This window comes from Pochonia chlamydosporia, chromosome 3 (assembly GCF_001653235.2).
Source record: "Pochonia chlamydosporia 170 chromosome 3, whole genome shotgun sequence".
NCBI lineage: Eukaryota > Fungi > Ascomycota > Sordariomycetes > Hypocreales > Clavicipitaceae > Pochonia > Pochonia chlamydosporia.
In genome coordinates this window covers 1497682-1517348 of record NC_035792.1, presented here as the reverse complement: position 1 = coordinate 1517348, position 19667 = coordinate 1497682, and the positions used below count along the sequence as shown (strand labels likewise).

Below are 19667 nucleotides of genomic sequence, written 5' to 3'. Positions count from 1 at the left end.
TCGCGAACCCAAACATGCATTCTTGCCTTACATCACCTTGACTTTTGGCTAACATGCTGATCTTCTTGCTCTAGTCCGCCATGGGAGCCACCGACGAGAACCAGCCTCCCGATCCGAGAGACCTAAGATCTGCGTTCGACGATACCAGCGTTACTGATACCATCCTTCGCCAGACGCAACTTCTATATTCCTTGGTGCTTCTTGTTGCATTTGTGACAGGTGCGGCCTGGTATAGCGTATACAATGCTAAGAAAGAAGAGGACCTGGTCCAACCCACAGTCAAGGGACCAGGTGGGAAGCCTCTGCCCATTACGAAGCGTAAGAAGCGGGATGATAGCGAGCGCAAGTTGGGACCTCGCTTTGGACCGGCAGCCAAGAATGTCTTTCGCTATTTAGCGGCTATTCTATTCTTGAGCTATGTTGGTACAGGCGTGTCAATGTTTGTTCATGCCTTCTGGCATGAGAACCCTTATAAATGGTCAAGAGAAGGCCTGCCGTGGGCAGGCGAGTGGAGCGTGGTATGTTACGAATTGATATCCAGACACACAAAGTCGACTTACCCCGGATGTTGTCTTGGCCCGCTTTGGACTTCATTACCCCGGCGGTTTGGGCTTCGCGGCATTGGAAGTTTCTTGACTAATCGTTGCACGAAATCTACAGGTCCATGTCACCGGCTCCACGTTTTTCTACTTGTATATCCTCTTCTCCTTGTTTGACTGGAGAAAAGGCCCAAACATTGTGCATCTTGCCATCTGGGTCTTGGGACTCTGTGGTGAACTTGTACTTTTCGTCACCACCTTTATTGCGGCTGCCGATTGCCACTTTGCTCGCTCGGTTCGAACAGCGAATTCCGCCAACGATGATGAGGAGAGTTGCGTGGATTACTGGGCAAAGATTGATCTAGTTCTCTATTTTGTTCGGCTTCTTCACCTCCTGGCCCTCATCGGCTTCTTCTGCATTGCCTGGATAATGAAAGTCCGTCATGACGACCATGGGCTTGAGGCGGCAGCTCCTTGTTCAGAGTCTACACCGTTGCTCAATGGACGAGCTAATGGGTCGTATGAGACGAGCAACGGTCAGACATATGGTTCACAAGAACGACGATCTCGCAAGCGGACATTGTCGAGCGCCACACGGGCCTCCGGTTATGGCACCTCCCGCAAAGAAGAGCAAGCTGCGTTTTACCGCCCAGAGAAACTCCCTCGCCGGACCTGGGTGGAGTATGTCCGCGGATACTCGCTGTTCTTTCCGTATTTGTGGCCAAAGGACTCGACCCGATTACAGTTGCAGGTCCTGTTCTGCTTTATTTTGGTGATTGTTCAAAGATGCGTGAACGTGGCAGTTCCCTGGCAGATTGGACGTGTTGTCGATAGTCTCGCCGAGGCCGTTCGAAGTGTACAGCGTGGTGAACCACTGACCACCGACACCTTTCCTCTGAAGGATTTTCTTTTACTGGGCGGCCTGTGGATATTCCAAGGCCAAACCGGCTTACTGGGGTCTTTGAGATCACTTCTCTGGATTCCAGTGTCGCAATACTCCTATCGAGGATTGACCACTGCAGCCTTTAACCACGTACACTGCCTCAGCCTCGACTTTCACTTGTCAAAGCGAACTGGAGAAGTTTTATCAGCGCTGAACAAGGGTTCCGCCATCAACCAGTTTCTTGAGCAGGTGACATTTCAAGTCGTTCCGATGCTTTTTGATCTTTTCCTTTCCATCATTCTCTTCTATTGGGCCTTTGGAGCATTCTACGCCGAAATCAACCTGGTCAATACCTGTTGGTATTTGTACATGACCATCAAGATGGCGGCGACTCGTGCCGATCATAGACGGGAAATGACGAATGCTGATCGAGAAGAGGAGGCTGTGAAAAACGATTCAATCTCTAGTTACGAGACTGTGAAATACTTCAATGCTGAAGAGTTCGAATCCAGACGATATCAGGACAAGGTTGGCGTGTTCCAGAGAGCCGAAGCTAAAGTCCAGATGGGCATGGTTCTGATGAATATCTGTCAAACCTTGGTATTCAATTTGGGGAGGATCGTCGCGTCGTTGGTCTGTGGCTGGCAAGTAGCGGTGGGTGTTCGGACAACGGGACAGTGGTTTACTGTGGTGGCATACTTGACCCAGTTGCAGGGCCCACTGAACTTTTTCGGGACCTTCTACAGAACGGTACAGCAAGCTATGATATCCGGTGAACGACTGCTGGAACTCTTCAAGATTCAGCCCACGGTGGTTGATACGCCGCATGCAGTACCTCTCGAAGACTTCCATGGTCATGTCCGCTGGAAGAATGTCAGCTTTGCTTATGATAGACGTAAGCCAGCCCTGCGCAACATCAGCTTCGAGTGTGCCCCTGGCACAACAACGGCATTTGTTGGCGAATCGGGTGGCGGCAAGTCGACGCTGTTTCGCCACATGTTTCGCTACTATGACTGTGACGAAGGCAGCATTGAGTTCGATGGTATAGACGTCAAGGATCTGACAATCGAGTCTGTGCGCCGACAGATTGGGGTTGTCCCCCAAGACACAACGCTTTTCAACGAGTCCCTAATGTACAATCTCCAGTATGCGAATCCATCTGCCACGGAGGAAGAAGTCTATGCGGCGTGCCGGGCTGCCAGCATCCACGATCGAATCATGAGCTTCCCGGATCAATACAACACTCAAGTTGGAGAGAGGGGCTTGAGACTCAGCGGCGGTGAAAAGCAGCGGGTAGCCATTGCTAGGACGATCCTCAAGGACCCTAGAATCATCATGCTGGACGAAGCTACATCGGCGTTGGATACCCATACTGAGCAAGAGATTCAGGACAATGTGTGGAACATAGGAGAAGGGCGAACTCTCCTAATAATTGCGTAAGTTATGACACATGTGGAGGAGATATCTGTGCCTGGAGCTTCAATTTGGCTAACCAATTTCGGCAGACACCGACTCTCCACGATTACTCATGCTGACCAGATTATCGTGCTACACGCTGGTGAGATTGTGGAGAGAGGTACTCATGATGAATTACTTGACGCCAATGGACGTTATGCCTCGATGTGGGAGAAGCAGATCCGGGCTGAACGGGCCTTGGACGCAGCCCGAGAGGCACATCTAAAAGCAGCACGGGCAGTGCGAAGGGCCAACATGGGCTCGAAAACGCCTGAGGAGGCTACCATGGAGGACTACCAGAGCCTTGGCTCTTCAGGAACCCTCTCTGGCAATGCCACCAGTCGTGGCAATAACGGAGGGGACTCTACCTCAGCTTCATCATCGGCGTCGTCAGCATCATCCGATGCTGAGTCGACTCATACTGACGACCATGAGGATGACCGACATTAAAACTAGAAGGAGATTTCATGCTGATGGGACTTTGTTTCCGCAAGCTGCGTTCTCATCAGTGTGATTTGTGGGAGAGAAACGAAGATTGAGTACAGGAAGCCATATCTGCGAGAATTGGCCTCAGGTTTTAATATCCCTTGGGCGTGCAAGGCTTTGGCCACGGCCCAGCCTTTGAAACTATTGACGAGGTACTCGATACCTTCGATGCATGTGTGCGACGTCATTTTCGTCAGGTTCTCGATTATTTCGCTTTTATCACGATCGACACCGCATCAGGACTGCATAGGAACGGCGTTTGGAGCAAATCTACTTTTTCTTTCAGCTACTCTTTTCCCCGTGCCCTCTGGGAACATTTGAGCATATCCGCTCCACATTCTATCCAACTTAATACTTTCACTGCATATCTAGCAACGACCGCGAGATAGAGACGCGATGACGAAGTTTTTCATTTCAATTCTTTTTTTCCAATTTGGCCTTCTGGTTGTTATTTCAGCGACTATCAGACATGTTGCCATTTTTTTTCGCGCCAGGTTCTACCGGCGTGCTTCATGAGGAGCGGTGGAGAGGCGGACAGGTGTCGGCGACGAATTATTGCGGGAGCTTGAGCCTTCTAACAGTATGTACTGATCATGGAACCGGACATGTGTGTACTGCTTCTATTCGAGAATCGAATAGTGCCTTTGGGCACGTGGAAAGGTACGGAACGCTGCTTAACCAACGGCTTGGGTTCGAATTGGGTGGGGAAGGGGTTTGAAGCAGAGAGCGTGGACAGACATGGCATGTGTTATTTTGCAATTGACGGTCTTAGCCCATTTTTTTTTTTTCGTTTTCTGCTCCTGTTTCTCTCTCCAGGCAAGGGCGGGGAAAATAAAGTAATACGCACACGCACAGGCATGGCTCACGAAAGGGACAGGACACGGAAGGGGAAGGGAGCCAAGGGGTACCAGGAAAGAAATGGGGCAACATTTTCACAAGCGGAGTTTAGCGGTCTTGATAATTTTTATGTTTTGGGCTTGGTATTATGTTTAGCTTGCAAGTAGAGACCAAGGTTAGGAATGACGAAGATTTTCAAGTCGACCTGTTGACATGGACATTGTGACTGTGGCGTATAGTGGGAGGGTCAAGTTTTTGAACGTGTTCAGGTCCGACAACGCCAGTTGAATACCTATGGCACCTTGATGCACATATATAGACGAGTGCATCATGGTACGATAGTATGGTCCAGTGGTGTGTATGGCAGAGTGGCAGAATATATGTGTGTATATGTATCTGTAGTCGAGGAGATTTCCTTGAGACATGGCAATGGTCTTGTGGATGGTAAGTGTACATCATGTTAGTCCTGTTTCACCCGTACCTTTACCGCATGGCAGTACATGCCATCGACGGAGTTACCTAGTAAGAACTGTAGATAATGACGGTGTCGTAGTTGCATGACGGGACAAGGTATCTGCTTGAATACCATATTGCTAACAATACCCTGGTGTACAGTTCCAGCGCCACCCATACATACATCACAATGCCAACATGAAACGAAACCATCAAAAGCCCACAATCATTAAAAAATATATTAAACGCGGCAATCCATATCATACATACACCACATTACGTACAAGCCGCCAAATGCGAAGAAAAGGTTTCAAGAAGAGAAATAAAAAGGACCATGCCTCTTATGGGATGCAATGCCCAAGTTGGTACATGCAAAAGCTCTCTAAGCGAGTGTGAGTGATTTCCCTTCCAACGCCGTCTCATGCTTTGCCACGGGGGGTGAAAACTATTACTTGGTCTGTTTTTGTTGGTGGTAGACCCAAGGTGTGGACTTTAAAAGTTGATATGTTGCTCCCGTTTTTCCAGATTGTTCATGCTATTCGTGCTCGTGTCATTCTCAAAAAACGAATGTACGGTTAAAAGTTTGTTGATGAAAAAGGTAAAGATTAAATTAGTGAGAATTGCCATTGATAGCTTTGCCGTTGATTTCCAATGTAGGAACAGGTTTCTCGCGCACAGGCTCCGACTCGTCACCCTCGTCTTCGTCTTCGGAGCGGTCGTCATCCGCGGTACTATCCCGGATGAAGCGGTAGGCAATGCGGATGATGTAGAATAGCCAAAAGAGATTGAGGGCCTGCAGAGAGGCAAGCAGACCGGTGGTGATGTACTGCGAGAGCCAGCACTTGTACTGCTCCGTCGCCCAGTTGAGTTCAAAGGGACCAACGGTGCGGAACTCGGTGAAGAGAGACCAGAGGATCTTGAGGTTGATGACGTGGCGGAGGTAGACCCATACGCAGACAAAGACGAAGAAGTAGGGGCCGACGAGCGGATGGTCCAGGTAGTTGAGGACCTTGGAGGTGGCGAGGAAGAAGTCGCTGATGTCGTGGGTGGTGTAGACGGCGATGCCCATGTACGTGAAGTGGAAGCGGTAGGATAGGCCGATGAGCGCAAGACTGACAATGTGGTGGCCGACGAGCTCCTTGAAGTCCTTGCGCGGCTTCTCCATGCCGAGGAGGAGGACAATGGCCTGCTGGGCCCAGTAGGCGGCCTGGAAGAGATAGTAGAACTTGACGGGGGCCTCGTGCGTCTTGTGCGGGAAGGACTCGTACATGCCGCGCGTGTTGAAGTACCAGACCGGCGTGCGGGACATGACGTACATGCCCGCGGGGCCGAGGAACAAGAAGTAGACGGCCGTGTAGGCCTGTTCCATGAAGCGGGCTTGCTTATTGCGCTTGAGGCCGGCGGCGCGGGCCCACGGCCGAAGAAGCTCCTGCATGATGAACTCGCGCGTGAAGGAGAGGACGACGGTGTAGAAGGCTACAAAGGCAATGTCCCATTTCCCCTTGCCGTACTGGATCGGTTTCGAGGCATCCTCTTGCGGCAACGGGTACGAGAGGAAGATGAAGTTGTGGAGGGGGTTCGCGTCGGTCGGATTGATGGCGTAGCCAGAGAGGAAGACGCAGAGGATGGCCAGGGGCAGAACCCAGGTGTGCTTGACGCAGGTTTGGCGCACGCGGGATAGCAAGCCTCGCGCCCGACGACGCTTGGATAGTCGCTTGGAATTGCTGCCGGCATTGTTGGAAGAAGATGACGACGAGGATGCAGAGGCGGCAGTCTGGTCGAGACTGACTTTACTCGAGGCAAAGGCCGGGGCGCCAGTGTCGCCTGCGCGAATGTCGCCGCCGAGGCCGCTGGATTTCCGGCGCCGTCGCGTGCCCTCTGCCTCCAGACTGTGCAATTGCTCGGCGGGGCTGTTGAGCAGCGGAAACGGTTCCGACATGGTGTCTGTGTATGTGTATGAATTGTGCGTTGTGCGTTTGCAGCACCTTGTGCCTGTGATGCTGTCGTCGTTTTTCGTCCGTCGGATGTAGCAGATGGAATAGGGAAGGAGTGAGTGTGTGGTGTGGGAAATTTAGACAATGGAGGTTTGACAGAGTAAGAGCAAAGGAGAGAGGATCCCGCGTCGGTGGGGTTCTTCCTCTTTTTTTTTTTCTCTGCAAAGGAGATTAAATTTGCGCCGCCGAGGCTGATGAACGTCAAGCCGACTATTGTACCAGACCAGACAGTATGGAGTATGGACTGGGGACATGGAGTCAAGTGCTGAGACTTTTTTCTTTTTAGCCTCGTCCCCTGAATTTAAGTGACACGGACGCTAGGACCTGGTTGATGAGCGAGCTGAGTGAGATACCCAGCAACGACATGTAATACGGAGACCAGATAAACGCAGGAATATCAAGAATCTATCAACTAGTCGTCGAATATAAACATCTAGTATTCCATCACAAAGCAACACTGTTTCAGCTCCTCATCAGCAAACAATGTATTCATCCCATCCATACTCCAGCCACAAGCGGCTAACTGACATCACACCAGACTACGGAGTACATCCCATCCCATTCTGCCAAGTCTCAACACTAAACATCTGCCGTCCTCAAACCATCCCATCCCACAAAGTATAATAAACCAACACGTCACCACTCAACACGCACTATCAACATCACCAATTCAATCACCATCTTCGATTATGTCTACCATCCGGCACCAGCGGACCCCCAAGTCGCATGGCACATAAAAATCTCACCCACACAAAAGGAGAAGACCTCCACATCCAATTTACCAACCCAACCGCACTAGCCAATCATACGCGATGCCAAGACCAAAATCGATGCCCAGACAGGGGTCCAAACTGGCAGCTGGAGATGCGCATCACGGCTCAGACGGATGTCCATGACTAGATACAAAACACGTCAAGTGGTTTTCGTCTGAATATCTGCGAGTGCAGCACAGAGCACCGTGTGCCGTGTGGAGGGATAGGCTGGATGGTCGTATCATCGTATATCGATGGTTTTGTCTTGGATATGATGAGTGGTCTGGGTTGTTCTTTGTTGTCGTGAGCTTATTTGATGGGGCTGTGTGGTGTCTTGCTTGTGTTGAACTACCGAGCTCTTGTGTACCTAGGCATGTATGTATTGCTTGGGCTGAACTGGTCAATTTTAAGTGTATTGATTTACTTTTGCGTCATTGATAACATGGCCTTTACCAACCTACTTACTACTAGGTAGGTACAGGTAGGTCCTCATTTGATAGCAAGAACGTGGCACATGCCCACCATACTGTACGTCCCACTTTGGCGTCATCACCGGATTCACCACGAAAGCCAGATTTGTCATAATTGAATTCACATGCTGCCTATCCTAATCCGTGCATCCATAAATACAAACAAAATGTACAGTAGTGATCCCTCCCAATCCCTGATGCCAATGGTGCATAAACTCCAAGACGCCCGCTAGATTCCATCATCATAGCCGTTGATATCAAAAAACATGACACGACTCTCTGTCCGACTCAACCATATAAAAAAGAAATATGCAATATACATGCCCGTGGTCCAGATCCGCCCTGTATGTGATACGCCATTCCTCTATAGCAGCCGACTTCAACAGCCTCTCAAAAGCCACCCCACCTAGTACTCAATCTCAACCTCAAATTATGCTGTAATATTGGTCCCCAAACGCCGCGCTGGAAAGCAACCCTCAGTCAAGTGGCACTTATTCTCTCCGGACTGATTCGTCGGCGCCACCACCTCTCGATGGCCCGGGATTTTCTTCGGATTCACGCTCTCCTGAGTCTTCTTCGTCGGTTGATCCCTCTAGAGATTCGTCCGTGTACGAATACTCGTCATCATTTTCGTACGTCACCAACCGCCGTCTGACTCCGGGCCAAAGAGGAGGGCTTACTGAATCCGACGATGGACCTCCGGGCACGCTGCCGTTTTGGCCGACCCCTAAATGTCCAGCTTGTGTTGCACTTCGTGGTTCCCCGTCATCCGAGTCTGACGATTCTGACCGCCGGGCTATTCCCTCCTCCTCGAGTACTTGCTCAAGAGCTGTGCCTTGCCGTGCAGGTGCTGGTATAAATGTCACCGGTAGGCTGTCCGTATCGGTCGTTGGCCTAAACTTTTCACGAATCTTGTCTGCCTGGTTTGCTGCAAACATCTCTAGCCTGGACTTGATATCCCACCGACTGCCTAGTGTGTCATGCCGGCTCGTTTCTTCAGGTGCGACATGCTGCTGCCGATCAGGCGACCGACGACTGGATGAGTGAGTAAATGTTCGCCAGCGGTCTGCTCGACTCGGCATTGGAGCGTTTGCCTCCAAGTCTGTTGTGCTATTTGTTGAAGGTCGTGCCCCTTGTGTGCTTTGCTGCCTGGGTGACGTACTCTCCACGCGGGTCTGGCTGGTTTGAGGCGAGCTGCTCTGTCTGGTTAGTTCTGACGTTGCTTGCTGAGGTAGTGGTTGTGTTTGCGAATTGGTATGCGAATTTGTTTGTTGCTCAACCTGCAAAGAATGTAAATCCGGTGGTGTTCGAGCATACGGGTCGGGCGTCCGTCCAGTCGTCTCCGAAGAAGGCTGATACCGTACAGCGTACACGGTGCTTGCAGCGCTTGGCGTGTCCGTTCTGCTGACCGGTGTTGCTGCTGCAGCGGGTCGCGCAGGCCAATGTGGCCGGAATATGTCTCCAACCGTCCTTTGTGCCGTCTGCCCAGGAGTCGCGCCTTGGGTTGTGCTGCGAGCTTGTCCGCGTTGCCGGCCGGTAATGGCAGACACAGTTGGCCATCCGTTGGATTGTGTATGATTATACCCGCCAGTGGGAGCATTCCCGTTCGTATTGTTGTCGCTGTGGCCATCATTGCCTCGACCTCTTCCGCCGCCTCTACCACCTAGACCACCAAAGCTGCCAGACTTTCGATGCTTTCGTTTCCTATCCCATGGATAATCCATCGCGCTCACTTCAAGCATCTCCTCTCCCTCAAAAACCTCCCTGCCAAGGATTCCCCCCTTCTTTTCCTCGCGTTCCAGTGCTTCTATCCGTTCCACCCATTCCCACACGATGACGCTTGCCGCGGCGGCTCCAACCCATCGTACGTAGTCGCCCCAACGGGCAAATGTGGGATTTGAAATATCGAGAATGAAGAAAACAATGGGGATGAGAATGGCCGCCAAGGATATGATTGCCAAAAGGCACATGTTCTTCATCAGAGGATGATAGAAGGCATAACGCTTCTTCATCAGGGCGTAGTATATGACCCAAGCTGCGTATAAAACTCCCAGGAGTAACTGAAACATGTAATTCAGAGCTGGTATAGGTTGGGTGAAGCCACCGGCCATAGGATTATAATTTTGAACATCGCCATGCCTAAAGCTGTTGATGGCGGAGAAGATGAGGTCGAGAGTGATGAGAGCAAAAGCCACCCATTTGATGATGACCTTTTCTCGGTGACGTGGAAATAAGCGGATCAACGTCTGGGCCTGAGCTAACCAGAGGAAAAAGTTGGACACGAGCCGGATGACCCTCAGCTCCATGCTGCCCATAACCTCGGATTGCAAAACAGCTGCATTCTGAGCCCCGTTTTTATATTGCTCCGCTACGAAATGAAATGTGTCGTAAGTTGCGATAGTAAGTGATACTGCCACGGTGAGAGCAGCGACCTTTTGTAACCATGGCCGACCACCGATATTATCTCCCCCGGATGAGCTGTGAGTGAAGCCAGATCGGCGGCCGAGATAGACAACCCCGCCGTCCAGGAAGGACCTGGGGGTAATGAAGAGCATGATGAGGAGCATGTATGCGGTGACAGTCGTGGCGGCCAGGGCATAACACATCGGTACCGTCGTTGCATAGAAGGGTTCGCGAAGGTTTGATACCATAGGTGAGTTTGCCTGGTCGTGCGAGTTGAGGCTCGCATCCCCCAAATATGTCGAGGTGGCATCGGCAGGATCAGGCGCCGTGGTCGTTGCCGAGAGAATGGCTGATGTAGTCGTCATGAGGACCGTCGAGACGAGCGATGTGATTGGGGATGCACTCCCCATCACCGTCCCCGTCCCCGTCTCCGACGGGACGATGCTCGTTGTCGACGTCGACATGGCTGGCCTTGCCTTTGCCCGACTGGCGCTGGCACCAGATCAGGTTCACGGCGGCACAGCCGTGGTAAACGGTAGTCGACGTGATAGAGACGAAAGGGTATCTTGGTCCTATGAAAGGCACGCCATGGAAACAGAAAAGACGAGAAGTCTGACTGATTGTCGACAGGCTCGATTGATTCGTTGGCCTGCGGCACCAGCTTTAGCCCGCAAATTGACCCGGGTCGTGGTTGTTCTTGGTCGCGCAAGCGTTATCGGGTTCGAGCTGGTTGGTGATGGCGTAGTTGAACAAAAGAAATCGGTAGATCGTATGCCGTATTGTGCAAGATATCGACGATCGAAAATCGGGTCGAGTTGTGGTGAAGTTGTAGTTTGGGGTTTGCAGAGAATTGCGCGTATGGCTGAATGGCTGGCTGTACACCAGGGGTGGTATTGGGGTCGTTGATTGATGAACGGTCCGTCTGGTCTGGTCATGTAGCACCAGACAAGCCAGGCTCAAGAGTCAAGAGAGTCAACCTGGTCTTACGCTGTACCAATGCAGAAATGCCCCGACAAATGTCCACACGCCAGCGACATTCGCATCCCCAAATGGTCCCCAATCAAATAAATGGTGGCGGGGCGAAGAGCTGAAGCTGGTATGAAGTCCGCGGCAGGCTGCACCAGAACTCAGCACTAAAATGGATTTCTTGGCTTGTGGAGATGGCGTCCCGTGCCATGCGTGAACGGAGACCTTGTCGTTGCGAGACCACACGCCGATGGGATCAAAGGAGGATGTTTGCAGCTTGCATGAAGATCCAGCATTGCTTGCTTAGACAAAGAAAGAGGACAGACAGGCCCTGGATGGTAAGTCGTTGCGGTGCCAGGCTTATTGTTTCCCACGACATTCACCTCAAGCCATGTTGTGTAATACGTACGCCGAGCACACTAGGTCTGGAGAAAAGGTGTCGTGGGTGGGAGGAAGGAAGTATTGATTCGTTGCAGGCGACTCGCAACTCCGCACTGTGGAGGCGTTGCACACCCAAAAAGCACTCATCTATCTGTTGCGAATTGTCGTTTTGGACACTTATCCTGCACGTCTAGAGACAATAGTGTGGTTGGATGAATGATGGATTCGTTTGACGTCCGCCTACCTACGTAGTCGACGTATCACTAACTCACTCACCTTGAGTATCCTTACGAATGTGAAAAAAAGCCATGGCATCGCCTGCGTACAGTGCCTATTCAAACACTTGTCCACACTTTTGCAGTCAGTTGATGCCGCATCTTGGTCCTTCCTTCCTACTTTGCATCCCACCGTCGCACTACACGCTCAAACCAAGCAAGTCCATTGGACGCCTTTATGTCCTGCACTGGTGAATGCGCAATTGCAAATGTTTGAACATTGAACCAACAGCATCCAAACTTCCATTGTTTATTATTGGCACCACCTGCATGACCATATTCCGATCCATCATTTCAATCCGACGGCCATACCCCGTTCCTCCCACTCACCTCCATTGGTTGCACAATATTGACCATCATGCACCCTACGCAGGGGAAACCCCATGGACCTCTTCTCGAACAAAGTCTATCTCCCACCCTCTGCTCAAACATTCCCCGAGGATCAGACACATCACGGTACACAACCGCGGGGTCAACTCCAACATGGTTCATACACTTGCACCACAACGGCTGAGACATGCGACTCTACGCTCCGTTTCATTGCCGCCTCCTCCATTGCAGATTAGTCGTTCGTGACCGCAAAATGTGCAGTACGGGGAAAGAGAGCACCCTGGCGGAGAGGCGCTGATCGTGCCGCCAAAAAACGCCTCAGGGCAATGTGATTTGCTGCCCAACATTTAAACTTGGGTTCCTGCGGCGCCACACTTACCCGCGAGACACGTACGATGCGGCACGTTTGTCGCGGCATCTTTTATTTGTATTTTTTATTTGTATTTGTATTTGCGAGCACCCCTTGGCATTGGTTTATGCACGATTTAGATATTGTTGATTGCTTGGTATAGTATTTTTGTGGGATAAGTCTCGGCGCCCAGATCAGCTGCTTGGCAAAGCTTGACTGCGGTCCACGTGTCTTGGCTGGAGTTGGTTTTCTGGGGAGACGAGGTACCAGATGAACTGTGGGCAGGGTATGTTACACCGCTGGTAGATTGACATGATAATAAGAAAAGCGCAGATGACAGACTCTTCCAGTCACTAGATGTACAGTTCGAGTCGACTTCCGCTACGATACGATGTAATTGCATATAGCGACATGAGATGCTATGTCTAGAACGGCTGTACATTGACCGTGCTTGAGATATCCACGATGGCTACATTCCCAATTGGTATCTTACGCTAGGATATTTCAAGGGTATTCGATTGGTATTTACCAGACTATGTACAGAAACATCGTCTCCCGACGAGCTAAACAACATAAAACGCCAAACTATGCAACCCTTGCAGCAAAGCCACCAGTATAGTATAAAAGAGAAGCCCATAAAGTAAAGATTCGCTCCGAAAGCCCGTTCCCTTCCCGCTAAAAGTGAATAATCTCATGCAACTTACACCTCCCCATCTCAGTCCTCCTCGTACTCAACTTCCCTCCCACGATATCGCATCTCCAGCACCCACTTACCATCAAAGTCGATGCCCTTTCGAACCTTGGTGCCTGCTTTTCTCCACACCGCACTACCAAGGCCCATATCCGCAATGAACAACCGCCATTCATCTTCGTGAGCGCCGCTGTGCAATGGGCCGGGCTCCCCATCTGAAGGGGGAGTAACAGCTTCTAAGAGGCCCTTTTTCGGTGCTCCTATGGCGACCACATAGCGTGGCTTCACATACAGATGTGCGCCGTCGATGATAGCGATTTTGCCAGATGTAGGATCAATGCCCGTGGGAACGTCGACGGACAAGACGAATGCGTCGTTGCGGTTCGCCCACTCCATTAGTTCGTAGACGGTAGCTTGATCGCCTATCCGGAGCTCTTCAAATGATATTGTTAATCCTAGGAGGGCGTCTATGATGAGGGATACGGAGACGGGGTTTCCAGAGGCGGATGATTTGCGGAGGTGTTCGAAAAAGTCGTTCTTATTGTGGACTTTACCACCGAATGCACGATACAGCTGTATTTGCCGTCTCAAATCTTCCAAGAGGTCTTTTTCGCGCTCGAAGCCCACGAGACATACTATCACGTCAAAGTTCTTGTTGCGCAAGTGTCGTGCTGCTGCCAAGGCGCGGATGCCGGATTTATTGTTGCCGGCGAGGACGACGATAGTGGAAGTACTCAGTGATGAGGAGGTATCTGAGAGTGAAGCGGCGAGCGCCAGTTCAAATCGGACCTTGATGGCCGGATCGGATAGTGCTGTGACGGCTACTTCTGCGATGCCACGGCCGGCATTTTCTGCCATGAGCGCCTCTGAAAAGCCGATTTCGTTGGCGGCAATGTTTTCGAGGTTGAGCATTTGTAGAGTGGAAATAGCTTCGAGGCGGCGGAGAGATGGGATGAGGTACAGACCGGGCTGTTCGATCCGTTGCTGCAGGATGGTATCAGCATCACGGTGGCCTGATTTAGGGGTCGGCCAGCGGGTGGAAGATTGGGATGCACGTACAGAGGAGTTAACCCTGCTGAGCGGCTGGCTGGTCACGACGCCACTCGCCTTGCGGGACTGGGAACGTCGTGAAAGCCCCGATTTGCTCTCCGCTCGTGGTTTCAGAGGAACTGCTGCAGCCGTAGCAGACGCTGCGCCGTTCCTCGCCTCTCGTCCACTCGGTCTCTCCGACTCATTCACTCCAACTTCTGCCTCACTGTTCCAAAAGTCGGCATTTTGTCCGCCCATAGGCGAAGGTACATCGAGAACCATTTCCGTATAGTGTAGATTTTTGCCCCCTGCTGTACCAGGCTTGGGTCGTCGATTGTGTGATACAAGGCGATCGGCCTCATCAATCTCGTCCTCTTTGCGCATCTGGTCAAAAATGGTCCGCTTGTCGAACTTGGCCAGATTATTTTCGAAATCAAAGTCGCCCATCTCTTCGGTGACATCCTCGGAAGCCCAGCCGTTATCGGGAAGGCCTTTTCGGCTCTTGCCGTTCTTCTTTAACGAATTGAATGGTTGGAAGGATGATGTGCTCTGCAGGATGGGTGTTTGTCTCCAGCCTTTGCCATGCCCACTCATGTTAGCTCCATCAGCCTCCTGTCCGTCATGATGAGCAGTATGGTTAGCCCTAGCTTGTTTCGAATGTTTTGAACGGCCTTTTTTCTTTTGTGAAGGTGTTTCCGGGGCTGCCACCGGTGTAGGCGTCTGCGTGCCTGAATTGCTTGTCCGGCCAACTTTCAAGCCCTGAATGGAATCCAGAATGTCGGTCTCACGTATCCTCCCTGGCAGATTCCCGGATGTCCCAGAGGTGAGGATACTCGGTATACCACTGGTCACCGCATCTCCGTTGTCAGACTTATGCTGCAAGCCTGGAGCCGCAGCCCCGGGAGTATTAGATGCCGGGCGTCTGCCAACGCTTAGAATTGCCGGATCAACAAAAGCCTGCTGTTGGGGCTGGGCTTGCTGTTGGGCAGGCTGTGAAAATGAAGGCGGGCCAGGGTCCAGCGCCGGAGACGCATATTTAGTTGGGGAGGCATGCTCGAAGGGTATTTCAGAAAGATCAGCAATATTAGCAGCGTCAATCTTCATCTGCGTGGCCCTCTCCTTGGTTGCTGCAATATAGACTGCAAGATAGTAGGTCAGTCACACCACACCCAAGCAAACATGCACCCGCCACCCCCTAAAATTGCGCAACAGGAAACAAGGCTTGCGATACGTACCGTTCGTTAAAGTCAGGCTACTCCCGGCCTCGACATCGCTAACAAATCCCGTGAGTCGATAGCCCGACGGCTCACGGAGCACAACCCTCATGTGCAGCCCAATAAACTGGGACGCCATAGTCACAGGAGATCGTCCAAGCAGCCCTCAGAGGTCAAAAGTTCTTGACCCCTGAATCACAAGGCAAACTGCTCTTTGCCCTCCCAGGCGTCGCTTCAACAGCTCCTGAGAGTTCTTGGCGTCAACAAACACCCTGCTCTTGACCACACCTCACGAGCGGCCTGGCATAGGGAGGTTTATCCGTTCGTATCGTGACAAACGGCTGCTTTGACTCGCTTTAACCCAAATAGAGTGCCGATCAAAAGTGCGACGCTCCTGAAATACTCGGTAGCAGAGCCAACTTGGCCTTCGCGCCTCGGAAATTTCGCTCTGCTTCCTAGTCCGCGGCCAAGTCTTTGCTGGCGCACGAGACAGGCCGAATGTTGCTCGGGGGCGGGAATACGGTCGGTGTTGGCGTCCCCTGGACGCTGAACAATATTTAAGTTCGGTCGCAAATCGGAATCAAGTCGGATCGTCCTACTTGCTGGCAATGTTTTGGTGGATGAAGTCACCGATATTTCCCCAAGAACCCGTCCTCCGTGTGCGATACAGGTTGGTGGCTTTTGTGAAGTCAAGCCAAGACAACGTCCGTCGCCGACTGACTCCCGCCGCCAGTAACATTCGTTATCGATAAGGGTACCCGCCAAAACCCTTGGTCCGAGCTGACATAAGCAAAGAGTGAACATGTTCTGAGGCTCGACTTGAACAATTGAGAGACTACTCCATAATGATTGTTGAACTCCGTTGTATCTGATGTATCTAAGTGTTCTGAGTGTAGTAGAGGGATGTTCACAGTAAGTTCCCAATCGCCGTTGTCCTATTCTGAGATGTTTGTACAAATCCACCATCATGTTCACCAAAACGCCAGCCGCAAATGCTTCATGTAATCATTCCAGAGTCTCGGCCACAATAAACTACTTTGCCTTTTCCTTTCATTGCTGAAACGTAGTTGCCCATCAATGCCCATATGCTGCCATTGCTTCTTCCTCATCATCCAAGTCTATAACTGCCCTTTCCTTGCTTGGTCGACCTGCCACGCCTTTCCTATTCGCGATAAAGTCGGCAATGGTTCGTGGCATCCCCCTGGCGCCGGCCACCGTGGATAGTTTGCCGTAGAACTCGACTACCTTTGGGTGAGCCATTACTTTCGACCTCTCAAATCCAACAACACGAAGGCCATGTTGGGTAGTAGCTCGACTCAACGCCACATACGCCTGGCCCTTTTCAAACACTCTGCCTAGGTTCACCGTCACTCGCTCCAGCGTTTGGCCTTGCGCCTTGTGGATGGACAATGCCCACGCCAGTATCAGAGGCAATTGATTTCGTTTCGCTTGAATTTCGCCGTTTGGTAGTTCTACCTTCCACTCCTCTGGCTGGCAGAGAATGACACGAGGAACGCCGCCTGTTGAGATGAACTGGACCACGGGATACTGTTGACTGCTCGAGCCAGAATCAGAGTCGCGCCTGAAACCCTGTAGTTTCCGCTTAGCTTTCGCCATGGAATCTTCCATCATGTCGTCATAAGTGTTGTTACCACCCATTTCGAATGTCTTTTCGTCAGAAAACGCAATCACTTTCCCCAACGATCCGTTCACTAAAGACTCGTCCAGATTTTTTATTAGCATCACCTGAGCGCCAATTTTCAGCTCAAGTGCCTTTGGAGCCATCATGTTCATGAGCAGTTTGTCTCGAATGGCAGGGTCGCCCGTGTCAGCGGCCTCATAACGATGAATTTTGCCTGGAAGCTCGCGCAGCCGCTTTTCGTTGGACCCTTCGACTTGAGCACGTGTCGGGTATAATTCAGCCAGATCTACGCCGTCATCAAAGTTGAGAGGTCTAGACAGCGCCTTGAATGCCTGTACGGTGCGGTCGCTGATTTTACCAATCCGCATTTCATTGAGCATTCCAGCAAACTCTGGGTCTCGCTGGCGGAATACTTGGGTTAGCCCAATGGTGTGATCTATGGATGTGCTCCAAGTTGCCGCATCAAATGCAAACTTGGATTCGCGATTCTTGGTGTTATCCGGAACGGGGGGCAGCTGAAAGAAATCTCCAGTGATGATTAGTTGAATGCCTCCCCAAGGCCGGGCGTTGTTACGAATTGTACGCCCAATCTGACACAGCTTATCAAACAAGTCTCCGTCGACCATGGAAATTTCGTCAATAATTAGACACTTCGTCCGAAGCCAACGAGTTTTGGCTTTAGGATTTCGCTTGATCTTCTTGACTAAAGTAGAGGCGTCTTCTTTCCCCAAACCAATACCTATTTTACCGTTAGCATAAGGATCGCGAAGAGTACGTTGCAAGCTGCCTACCAGAAAAGCTATGCAGTGTAATGCCTCCAATGTTGCAAGCAGCGAGACCAGTCGAGGCGGTGACGGCAACCCGTTCCGGATCTCTGGCATATTTCCTCTTTAACTCGTTAATAATGGCACGCATGAGGACAGACTTTCCGGCACCAGCGGGGCCAGTAAAGAAAACACTTTGGTTTTGATTGACGACCATATCGAGTACGTTTTCTTGCTCGCCGCTGAGAGAAATGGCCACAGATTTAGAGGCGTTTGCTTCCACATCGTGCATTTTCTCTGGGACAACATCGTGGTCCAGCTCAGGATTTCGAGAATTCCTTTGATTTTTCAGCAATTTCTTCTGCTCTTTTATGGCACTAGCGCTGGAATCCCATAGTGCCTTGGCCTTTTGTGCTGGAGTTTTCAAAGCATCCGGACCCCTTCTGTATTCCTCGTCTGCCTCATCAGCTTCGTTTGTGCGGAAGCTAGCTGGCAAAACCCTCTTTTTTGCCTTCCTTTGAACTGGAGGATCTATTGAGTCGACATCACCAGATGATTCTCGTTTCAGTGAAGATTGAGAGGTGGTGGAATTTGTGGAGGCAGTTCGCTGTGGGTTCGGAGGTAGGAAATGCGACGCGGGAGAGGAGGACCACGGTATCGCCGCCTCAACATGAGCCGGTGTAGCGGGAGGGGGCAAAATTTCTACCTCCTGTATTTTGGGCTGTGGGGGAAGAGCTGCAGGGGCCTCAAAGTCGAGGTCGAGGGCATCATCATCGCTAAAGTCCTCTTCCGCAAAGTAAACAGGCACCTGAGTCTTCTTCTTAGGGGGAGATCCGGGTCCTGTGAGGTCGACACAACTTGGTTCCGACTTGAAAGAGTTTGATTGGGCTGAGTATAGTGACGCTATTGACCCTTTGGATGTATTCGTTCGGCTGGTAGCCCCCTGTGCCGTGTTGATGGATCGATTGTCTAGTGCCGTCCTCGCCGACGCAGATGCAGGTGCCGGCAAAGGTACAGGTGCAAATGCGGCTGCAGAGCTCGTCGAGTTTGTTCTTTTGAACTGATCTCGAATATCGCCAATGGAAGAATTAGGACTGCTTGAGGGAAGAAGCTGTTTTGCCAAGGACGGATTCTGTCGCTGGGTCGGGCCAGCATCCGTGAATTGCTGGTTGGCTCTGCTCAACATTGTCCCAGGGCCGGCAGCGGTACTTGAGGCTGCGGAAGTGACATGAACATGTATTAATTGGCTTGCTCTTTGCAGCAATCTGCGCGAGGTCGGCGAGGCACGTAGGGGTAGGCTGGTGAGGCCAGCCGACATAAACAGGTGTGAATTGGAAGACACTGTATTTGATGTATGGAGGCTGGTTGTATTGTGTCAAGGAGTGAACAACAACAACAATGGCCGCAGATTCGGTCGAGGGGAGACGCGATTAACGGGACTCAAACATGCCGCCTCGGAAATGTGAAGGCGTGAACACAGGACGGCTGTGAATTGTGATGAGAATGTGTGGTGTAACCTTGCAACCATGTGTGTGATGAATGCACACGCATGTGGGCGGGACATGCACTTTACCAAAGCGCGTCTCTCTGGCAGTAAGGCGCGCGACTGGTATCCCGGTTGAGCACCGGTCAGTTATTGGCTGTTGTTGATTGACATGCTCCACTCGATTGCCTTGATCTGCCGTTGGAAGAAAACGATCCAGTCGCTGCAACTGATAGTCAGCTCCCAAACTACAGGTCAGCATGAAGAAAAT

General features: G+C 51.3%; 6 protein-coding genes across 6 annotated transcripts; 1 reads left to right on the top strand and 5 right to left on the bottom strand.

The window, feature by feature from the left end:
• Positions 1-80: 80 nt before the first annotated feature.
• Positions 81-3327, top strand: VFPPC_04359 (heavy metal tolerance protein precursor; the record flags this gene model as incomplete). The annotated part of the gene is made up of 3 exons (XM_018283729.1): positions 81-518; positions 661-2858; positions 2928-3327. 3 exons carry the CDS (start codon positions 81-83, stop codon positions 3325-3327), a joined length of 3036 nt encoding a protein of 1011 aa, XP_018144907.1.
• Positions 3328-5263: 1936 nt separating this feature from the next.
• Positions 5264-6592, bottom strand: VFPPC_04358 (sphingosine N-acyltransferase lac1; the record flags this gene model as incomplete). The annotated part of the gene is made up of 1 exon (XM_018283728.1): positions 5264-6592. The coding sequence occupies one exon, from the start codon at positions 6590-6592 to the stop codon at positions 5264-5266; it is 1329 nt and encodes a 442-aa protein (XP_018144906.1).
• Positions 6593-8360: 1768 nt separating this feature from the next.
• On the bottom strand, positions 8361-10736 carry VFPPC_04357 (pH signaling pathway protein; the record flags this gene model as incomplete). Its single annotated transcript, XM_018283727.1, has 1 exon — positions 8361-10736. The coding sequence occupies one exon, from the start codon at positions 10734-10736 to the stop codon at positions 8361-8363; it is 2376 nt and encodes a 791-aa protein (XP_018144905.1).
• A 508-nt stretch (positions 10737-11244) lies between these two features.
• On the bottom strand, positions 11245-11617 carry VFPPC_15774 (hypothetical protein; the record flags this gene model as incomplete). Its single annotated transcript, XM_022428980.1, has 2 exons — positions 11245-11536; positions 11589-11617. 2 exons carry the CDS (start codon positions 11615-11617, stop codon positions 11245-11247), a joined length of 321 nt encoding a protein of 106 aa, XP_022284464.1.
• Positions 11618-13288: 1671 nt separating this feature from the next.
• VFPPC_04356 (FDF domain-containing protein) lies at positions 13289-15646 on the bottom strand (the record flags this gene model as incomplete). The annotated part of the gene is made up of 2 exons (XM_018283726.1): positions 13289-15432; positions 15529-15646. The coding sequence occupies 2 exons, from the start codon at positions 15644-15646 to the stop codon at positions 13289-13291; spliced, it is 2262 nt and encodes a 753-aa protein (XP_018144903.1).
• Positions 15647-16581: 935 nt separating this feature from the next.
• On the bottom strand, positions 16582-19099 carry VFPPC_04355 (DNA repair and recombination protein pif1, mitochondrial precursor; the record flags this gene model as incomplete). Its single annotated transcript, XM_022428397.1, has 2 exons — positions 16582-17888; positions 17941-19099. 2 exons carry the CDS (start codon positions 19097-19099, stop codon positions 16582-16584), a joined length of 2466 nt encoding a protein of 821 aa, XP_022284463.1.
• Positions 19100-19667: the final 568 nt, after the last annotated feature.